The sequence below is a fragment of the Oncorhynchus keta genome, unplaced genomic scaffold (genome assembly GCF_023373465.1).
Source record: "Oncorhynchus keta strain PuntledgeMale-10-30-2019 unplaced genomic scaffold, Oket_V2 Un_contig_17180_pilon_pilon, whole genome shotgun sequence".
Taxonomy (NCBI): Eukaryota; Metazoa; Chordata; class Actinopteri; order Salmoniformes; family Salmonidae; genus Oncorhynchus; species Oncorhynchus keta.
The window spans coordinates 42,501-52,500 of NW_026280333.1; the positions used below are offsets into that span (position 1 = coordinate 42,501).

Consider the following 10,000-nt stretch of genomic DNA (forward strand, 5'->3'; position numbering starts at 1 on the left):
CCCAGAGAAGACTGAAGGTGAGTCAGTCTCTTAAACCCCAGAGAAGACTGAAGGTGAGTCAGTCTCTTAAACCCCAGAGAAGACTGAAGGTGAGTCAGTCTCTTAAAGCCCAGAGAAGACTGAAGGTGAGTCAGACTCTTAAAGCCAGCCCAGAGAAGACTGAAGGTGAGTCAGTCTCTTAAAGCCCAGAGAAGACTGAAGGTGAGTCAGACTCTTAAAGCCAGCCCAGAGAAGACTGAAGGTGAGTCAGACTCTTAAAGCCAGCCCAGAGAAGACTGAAGGTGAGTCAGACTCTTAAAGCCAGCCCAGAGAAGACTGAAGGTGAGTCAGACTCTTAAAGCCCAGAGAAGACTGAAGGTGAGTCAGTCTCTTAAACCCCAGAGAAGACTGAAGGTGAGTCAGTCTCTTCAAACCTCTGAGGACCTGGTTGAACTATCAATCAATCAGATTATTTTTCCAATTGGGATTTGTTGTGTAGTCTGGGTACAAAAACAATTCTAACATATTCACCTCACACACAAATACAATAACAAAATCTATGATCTATAACCATTTTGCTACTTGGATATCATTGCTATGACAAATGTCTGACAGAGTAATGCTCTCTGCTCTCTTCAGATTGAGAACTACTTGTTCCGGAACCATGAGACTCGTCAATACCTCCAGGAGCAGGCCTACCGTCTCCAACAGGGCATCGTTACCACCACCACTCAGCAGGTGACACACCAGCTCAACAGTATTTAAAAACACAGTACCATGTAAATACAGGAGCAGACCTACCTCCTCCAACAGGGCATCGTTACCACCACCACTCAGCAGGTGACACACCAGCTCAACAGTATTTAAAAACACAGTACCATGTAAATACAGGAGCAGGCCTACCGTCTCCAACAGGGCATCGTTACCACCACCACTCAGCAGGTGACACACCAGCTCAACAGTATTTAAAAACACAGTACCATGTAAATACAGGAGCAGGCCTACCGTCTCCAACAGGGCATCGTTACCACCACCACTCAGCAGGTGACACACAGCTCAACAGTATTTAAAAACACAGTACCATGTAAATACAGGAGCAGGCCTACCGTCTCCAACAGGGCATCGTTACCACCACCACTCAGCAGGTGACACACAGCTCAACAGTATTTAAAAACACAGTACCATGTAAATACAGGAGCAGGCCTACCGTCTCCAACAGGGCATCGTTACCACCACCACTCAGCAGGTGACACACCAGCTCAACAGTATTTAAAAACACAGTACCATGTAAATACAGGAGCAGACCTACCGTCTCCAACAGGGCATCGTTACCACCACCACTCAGCAGGTGACACACCACTCAACAGTATTTAAAAACACAGTACCATGTAAATACAGGAGCAGACCTACCGCCTCCAACAGGGCATCGTTACCACCACCACTCAGCAGGTGACACACCAGCTCAACAGTATTTAAAAACACAGTACCATGTAAATACAGGAGCAGGCCTACCGTCTCCAACAGGGCATCGTTACCACCACCACTCAGCAGGTGACACACCACTCAACAGTATTTAAAAACACAGTACCATGTAAATACAGCCGCAGAGGTCAGCGACACGGGGGGGTCAGCGACACGGGGGGTCAGCGCCTTGCGGGGGTCAGCGACGGGGGGGTCAGCGACACGGGGTCAGAAACACGGGGTCAGCAACATGGGGGTCAGCAACATGGAGGGTCAGAAACACGGGGGTCAGCAACACGGGGGTCAGCAACATGGGGGTCAGTAACATGGGGGTCAGTAACATGGGGGTCAGCAACATGGGGGTCAGTAACATGGGGGTCAGCAACATGGGGGTCAGCAACATGGGGTCAGCAACATGGGAGGTCAGCGACATGGGGGTCAGCAACATGGGGGGTCAGTAACATGGGGGTCAGCAACACGGGATCAGCGACACGGGGGTCAGCAACATGGGATCAGCGACACGGGGTCAGCAACATGGGATCAGCGACACGGGGTCAGCAACATGGGATCAGCGACACGGGGTCATAGCTCGACTTGATTTTGTTGACTTGTTGAGCGTAGCATTGTGTTTCATCACCCCACTAACAGCCTGTAATCTCCCCTGACCACTGGTTAACACTGAGGTTGCTGCTGGAGGGACTGGTGCACTTCATAAAATAGATGGAGTCATGAGGAAGGAAAATTATGTGGATATATTGAAACATCTCAAAACATCAGTCAGGAAGTTAAAGCTCGGTCGCAAATGGGGTCTTCTAATGGACAATGACCCTAGCATACTTCCAATGACCCTAGCATACTTCAATGACACCTAGCATACTTCCAATGACCCTAGCATACTTCCAATGACCCCTAGCATAGACAATGACCCCTAGCATACTTCCAAAGACACCAAGCATACTTCCAAAGACACCAAGCATACTTCCAATGACCCTAGCATACTTCCAATGACACCAAGCATACTTCCAATGACACCTAGCATACTTCCAATGACACCTAGCATACTTCCAATGACACCTAGCATACTTCCAATGACACCTAGCATACTTCCAATGACCCTAGCATACTTCCAATGACACCTAGCATACTTCCAATGACACCTAGCATACTTCCAATGACACCTAGCATACTTCCAATGACCCTAGCATACTTCCAATGACCCTAGCATACTTCCAATGACCCTAGCATACTTCCAATGACCCCTAGCATACTTCCAATGACCCCTAGCATACTTCCAAAGACACCAAGCATACTTCCAAAGACACCAAGCATACTTCCAATGACCCTAGCATACTTCCAATGACACCAAGCATACTTCCAATGACACCTAGCATACTTCCAATGACACCTAGCATACTTCCAATGACACCTAGCATACTTCCAATGACACCTAGCATACTTCCAATGACCCCTAGCATACTTCCAATGACACCTAGCATACTTCCAATGACACCTAGCATACTTCCAATGACACCTAGCATACTTCCAATGACCCTAGCATACCTCAATGACACCTAGCATACTTCCAATGACACCTAGCATACTTCCAATGACACCTAGCATACTTCCAATGACACCTAGCATACTTCCAATGACACCTAGCATACTTCCAATGACACCTAGCATACCTCCAATGACCCTAGCATACTTCCAATGACACCTAGCATACTTCCAATGACACCTAGCATACCTCCAATGACACCTAGCATACTTCCAATGACACCTAGCATACCTCCAATGACACCTAGCATACTTCCAATGACACCTAGCATACTTCCAATGACACCTAGCATACTTCCAATGACACCTAGCATACTTCCAATGACACCCTAGCATACTTCCAATGACCCTAGCATACTTCCAATGACCCCTAGCATACTTCCAATGACCCTAGCATACTTCCAATGACCCTAGCATACTTCCAATGACCCTAGCATACTTCCAAAGACACCAAGCATACTTCCAAAGACACCAAGCATACTTCCAATGACCCTAGCATACTTCCAATGACACCAAGCATACTTCCAATGACACCTAGCATACTTCCAATGACACCTAGCATACTTCCAATGACACCTAGCATACTTCCAATGACACCTAGCATACTTCCAATGACACCTAGCATACTTCCAATGACCCCTAGCATACTTCCAATGACACCTAGCATACTTCCAATGACACCTAGCATACTTCCAATGACACCTAGCATACTTCCAATGACCCTAGCATACTTCCAATGACCCTAGCATACTTCCAATGACAATGACCCTAGCATACTTCCAATGACCCTAGCATACTTCCAATGACCCTAGCATACTTCCAAAGACACCAAGCATACTTCCAAAGACACCAAGCATACTTCAATGACCCTAGCATACTTCCAATGACACCAAGCATACTTCCAATGACACCTAGCATACTTCCAATGACACCTAGCATACTTCCAATGACACCTAGCATACTTCCAATGACCCCTAGCATACTTCCAATGACCCCTAGCATACTTCCAATGACACCTAGCATACTTCCAATGACACCTAGCATACTTCCAATGACACCTAGCATACTTCCAATGACCCCTAGCATACTTCCAATGACACCTAGCATACTTCCAATGACACCTAGCATACTTCCAATGACACCTAGCATACTTCCAATGACACCTAGCATACTTCCAATGACACCTAGCATACTTCCAATGACACCTAGCATACCTCCAATGACCCCTAGCATACTTCCAATGACACCTAGCATACTTCCAATGACACCTAGCATACCTCCAATGACACCTAGCATACTTCCAATGACACCTAGCATACCTCCAATGACACCTAGCATACTTCCAATGACACCTAGCATACTTCAATGACACCTAGCATACTTCCAATGACACCTAGCATACTTCCAATGACACCTAGCATACTTCAATGACCCCTAGCATACTTCCAATGACCCTAGCATACTTCCAATGACCCTAGCATACTTCCAATGACCCTAGCATACTTCCAATGACCCTAGCATACTTCCAAAGACACCAAGCATACTTCCAAAGACACCAAGCATACTTCCAATGACCCTAGCATACTTCCAATGACACCAAGCATACTTCCAATGACACCTAGCATACTTCCAATGACACCTAGCATACTTCCAATGACACCTAGCATACTTCCAATGACACCTAGCATACTTCCAATGACCCTAGCATACTTCCAATGACACCTAGCATACTTCCAATGACACCTAGCATACTTCCAATGACACCTAGCATACTTCCAATGACCCCTAGCATACCTCCAATGACACCTAGCATACTTCCAATGACACCTAGCATACTTCCAATGACACCTAGCATACTTCCAATGACACCTAGCATACTTCCAATGACACCTAGCATACTTCCAATGACACCTAGCATACCTCCAATGACCCTAGCATACTTCCAATGACACCTAGCATACTTCCAATGACACCTAGCATACCTCCAATGACACCTAGCATACTTCCAATGACACCTAGCATACCTCCAATGACACCTAGCATACTTCCAATGACACCTAGCATACCTCCAATGACACCTAGCATACTTCAATGACCCCTAGCATACTTCCAATGACCCCTAGCATACTTCCAATGACCCTAGCATACTTCCAATGACCCTAGCATACTTCCAATGACCCTAGCATACTTCCAATGACCCTAGCATACTTCCAATGACCCTAGCATACTTCCAATGACCCCTAGCATACTTCCAATGACCCTAGCATACTTCCAATGACACCTAGCATACTTCCAAAGTTGTAGCAAAATGGCTTAAGGACAATAAAGTCAAGGTATTGGAGCCCTGACCTCAATCCTGTAGAACATTTGTGGGCAGAACTAAAAAAGCATGTAGGAGCAAGGAGGCCTACAAACCTGACTCAGTTACACCAGCTATGTGAGACACGATGCTTAGTGATTCACTTCATGGTGAAGATGAGACATGATGCTTAGTGATTCATTTCATGGTTAAAATGAGACACGATTCTTAGTAATTCATTTCATGGTGAAGATGAGTCACGATTCATGGTATAGATGAGACATGATGCTTAGTGATTCACTTCATGGTGAAGATGAGTCACGATGCTTAGTGATTCACTTCATGGTATAGATGAGACATGATGCTTAGTGATTCACTTCATGGTGAAGATGAGTCACGATGCTTAGTGATTCACTTCATGGTGAAGATGAGACATGATTCTTAGTGATTCATTTCATGGTGAAGATGAGTCACGATTCATGGTGAAGATGAGACATGATTCTTAGTGATTCATTTCATGGTGAAGATGAGACACGATTCATGGTATAGATGAGACATGATGCTTAGTGATTCATTTCATGGTGAAGATAAGACATGATTCTTAGTGATTCATTTCATGGTGAAGATGAGACATGATTCTTAGTGATTCATTTCATGGTGAAGATGAGACACGATTCTTAGTGATTCATTTCATGGTGAAGATGAGACACGATTCTTAGTGATTCATTTCATGGTGAAGATGAGACACGATTCTTAGTGATTCATTTCATGGTGAAGATGAGACACGATTCTTAGTGATTCATTTCATGGTGTAGATGTGTGACGGTTTGTATTTCCTGTAATTTGAGAGGAGCGTGAAGAGATGGTATTGTCATCTGAAGATGATTGAAGATTGTCCTCAAGATGCTCTGAAGTCAGTCTACTATTCCTCTCAGATTGTCTGTATTAGGTTTCACTGCTAGACAGGCTTTGTTCCTGTCTCACACTCTTCTTCTTCTTCAGATGATTGACAGGATCTGTGTGAAAGTCCAGGACCATCTCAACTCCCTGAGGAACTCAGAGACAGACGTGGTCTTAGACGACGTCAAGACGGCCGAAAACCTGATGAAGGATGCCAGGAACTCCAAAACGGTGACTGGTCATTTTACTCTGGGCATTTAGTTAGATCTAACCCATAATCCAACATTTTGAATGTTACAACACTTTTCTAACCCTTTCCTCCTCTCCCCTCCTCTCCTCCTCCTCATCCTCTCCTCCTCCTGTCCTCTCCTCCTCCTGTCCTCTCCTCCTCCTCCTCTCCCCTCCTCTCCTTTCCTCATCCTCTCCTCCTCCTGTCCTCTCCTCCTCCTGACCTCCTCTCCCCTCTCTTCCTCCTCTCCCCTCTCTTCCTCCTCTCCCCTCTCTTCCTCCTCTCCTCCTCCTGACCTCCTCTCCCCTCTCTTCCTCCTCTCCTCCTCCTCCTCCTCCTCTCCCCTCTCTTCCTCCTCTCCTCCTCCTGACCTCCTCTCCCCTCTCTTCCTCCTCTCCTCCTCCTCCTCCTCTCCCCTCTCTTCCTCCTCTCCCCTCTCTTCCTCCTCTCCTCCTCCTCCTCTCTTCCTCCTCTCCCCTCTCTTCCTCCTCTCCTCCTCCTCCTCCTCTCCCCTCTCTTCCTCCTCTCCCCTCTCTTCCTCCTCTCCTCCTCCTCCTCCTCTCCCCTCTCTTCCTCCTCTCCCCTCTCTTCCTCCTCTCCCCTCCTCTCCTTTCCTCATCTTCTCCTCCTCCTGACCTCCTCTCCCCTCTCTTCCTCCTCTCCTCCTCCTCCTCTCCCCTCTCTTCCTCCTCTCCCCTCTCTTCCTCCCTCTCCCCTCTCTTCCTCCTCTCCTCCTCCTCCTCTCCCCTCTCTTCCTCCTCTCCCCTCTCTTCCTCCTCTCCTCCTCCTCCTCCTCCCTCCCCTCTCTTCCTCCTCTCCCCTCTCTTCCTCCTCTCCTCCTCCTCCTCCTCTCCCCTCTCTTCCTCCTCTCCTCCTCCTGACCCTCTCCTCCTCCTGACCTCCTCTCCCCTCTCTTCCTCCTCTCCCCTCTCTTCCTCCTCTCCTCCTCCTGACCTCCTCTCCCCTCTCTTCCTCCTCTCCTCCTCCTCCTCCTCCTCCTCTCCTCCTCCTGTCCTCCTCTCCCCTCTCTTCCTCCTCTCCTCCTCCTGTCCTCCTCTCCTCCTCCTGTCCTCCTCTCCTCCTCCTGTCCTCTCCTCCTGTCCTCCTCTCCCCTCTCTTCCTCCTCTCCTCCTCCCTCCTCCTGTCCTCTCCTCCTCCTGTCCTCTCCTCCTGTCCTCCTCTCCCCTCTCTTCCTCCTCTCCTCCTCCTCCTCCTGTCCTCTCCTCCTCCTCCTCCTCCTCTCCCCTCTCTTCCTCCTCTCCTCCTCCTGTCCTCCTCTCCCCTCTCTTCCTCCTCTCCTCCTCCTGTCCTCTCCTCCTCCTGACCTCCTCTCCCCTCTCTTCCTCCTCTCCCCTCTCTTCCTCCTCTCCCCTCTCTTCCTCCTCCTCATCCTCTCCTCCTCCTGTCCTCTCCTCCTCCCTGTCCTCTCCCCTCCTCCTCCTCTCCCCTCCCTCTCCTTTCCTCATCCTCTCCTCCTCCTGTCTCTCCTCCTCCTGACCTCCTCTCCCTCTCTTCCTCCTCTCCCCTCTCTTCCTCCTCTCCCCTCTCTTCCTCCTCTCCTCCTCCTCCTCCTCCTCTCCCCTCTCTTCCTCCTCTCCTCCTCCTGACCTCCTCTCCCCTCTCTTCCTCCTCTCCTCCTCCTCCTCCTCTCCCCTCTCTTCCTCCTCTCCCCTCTCTTCCTCCTCTCCTCCTCCTCCTCTCTTCCTCCTCTCCCCTCTCTTCCTCCTCTCCTCCTCCTCCTCCTCTCCCCTCTCTTCCTCCTCTCCCCTCTCTTCCTCCTCTCCTCCTCCTCCTCCTCTCCCCTCTCTTCCTCCTCTCCCCTCTCTTCCTCCTCTCCCCTCCTCTCCTTTCCTCATCTTCTCCTCCTCCTGACCTCCTCTCCCCTCTCTTCCTCCTCTCCTCCTCCTCCTCTCCCTCTCTTCCTCCTCTCCCCTCTCTTCCTCCTCTCCCCTCTCTTCCTCCTCTCCTCCTCCTCCTCTCCCCTCTCTTCCTCCTCTCCCCTCTCTTCCTCCTCTCCTCCTCCTCCTCTCCCCTCTCTTCCTCCTCTCCCTCTCTTCCTCCTCTCCTCCTCCTCCTCCTCTCCCCTCTCTTCCTCCTCTCCTCCTCCTGACCTCTCCTCCTCCTGACCTCCTCTCCCCTCTCTTCCTCCTCTCCCCTCTCTTCCTCCTCTCCCCTCTCTTCCTCCTCTCCTCCTCCTGACCTCCTCTCCCCTCTCTTCCTCCTCTCCTCCTCCTCCTCCTCTCCTCCTCCTGTCCTCCTCTCCCCTCTCTTCCTCCTCTCCCCTCTCTTCCTCCTCTCCTCCTCCTGTCCTCCTCTCCTCCTCCTGTCCTCCTCTCCTCCTCCTGTCCTCCTCTCTCCTCCTGTCCTCTCCTCCTGTCCTCCTCTCCCCTCTCTTCCTCCTCCTGTCCTCTCCTCCTGTCCTCCTCTCCCCTCTCTTCCTCCTCTCCTCCTCCTCCTCCTGTCCTCTCCTCCTCCTCCTCCTCCTCTCCCCTCTCTTCCTCCTCTCCTCCTCCTGTCCTCCTCTCCCCTCTCTTCCTCCTCTCCTCCTCCTGTCCTCTCCTCCTCCTGACCTCCTCTCCCCTCTCTTCCTCCTCTCCCCTCTCTTCCTCCTCTCCCCTCTCTTCCTCCTCTCCTCTCCTCCTGTCCTCCTCCTCTCCCTCTCTTCCTCTTCTCCTCCTCTGACCTCCTCTCCCCTCTCTTCCTCCTCTCCTCCTCCGGTCCTCCGCTCCCCTCTCTTCCTCCTCTCCTCCTCCTGTCCTCCTCTCCCCTCTCTTCCTCCTCTCCTCCTCCTGTCCTCCTCTCCACTCTCTTCCTCCTCCTCCTCCTCTCCCTCTCTTCCCCCTCTTCCCTCTCTTCCCCTCTTCCCTCTCCTCCTCCTCCTCCTCCTCCTCTCCCCTCTCTTCCTCCTCCTGTCCTCCTCTCCCCTCTCTTCCTCCTCTCCTCCTCCTCTCCCCTCTCTTCCTCCTCTCCTCCTCCTGTCCTCCTCTCCCCTCTCTTCCTCCTCTCCTCCTCCTGTCCTCCTCTCCCCTCTCTTCCTCCTCTCCTCCTCCTGTCCTCCTCTCCCTCTCTTCCCCTCTTCCCTCTCCTCCTCCTCTCCCCTCTCTTCCTCCTCTCCTCCTCCTGTCCTCCTCCTGTCCTCCTCTCCCCTCTCCCCTCTCTCCCTCCTCTCCTCCTCCTGTCCTCTCCTTTCCTCCTGTCCTCTCCTCCTGTCCTCCTCTCCACTCTCTTCCTCCTCCTACTCTCCCCTCTCTTCCCCCTCTCCCCTCTCTTCCTCCTCTTCTCCTCCTGCTCTCTATTCTCCTCCCCCCAGCTGCTTCCTAACCTGTACCACCTGGGAGCAGCGTCCAGAGAAGAAGTCAACGGTCAGTCAGTAGGACCCATCCAGGAGAAACTGGAGTCCATGGCTGGAGAGGTGGCCAGGGTCATGGATGAACAGCTACAGGTAGGGAGGGGGACCATGGTTTTAAACAGGCACAAAAAGTCAAGGAAGTCCGTGTTTGAAGAAAACTGATGATGGGTCAAAATGTTGATGAGGGGCTTCCCGAGTGGCGCAGCGGTCTAAGACACTGCCTCGC

The 10,000-nt window shown here is 50.8% G+C and overlaps 1 protein-coding gene across 1 annotated transcript in view; it reads left to right on the forward strand.

Annotated features, from left to right (window-relative positions):
• Window positions 1-10,000, forward strand: part of LOC127919593 (F-actin-uncapping protein LRRC16A-like) — a gene marked incomplete at both ends in the record, with an annotated part of 52,625 nt that overhangs the window by 31,802 nt on the left and 10,823 nt on the right. Inside the window, 3 exons of the mRNA XM_052503325.1 lie at window positions 619-717; window positions 6,299-6,427; window positions 9,736-9,867. Of these exons, the coding sequence (XP_052359285.1) occupies window positions 619-717; window positions 6,299-6,427; window positions 9,736-9,867 (360 nt within the window). The remainder of the gene's footprint in view (window positions 1-618; window positions 718-6,298; window positions 6,428-9,735; window positions 9,868-10,000) is intronic.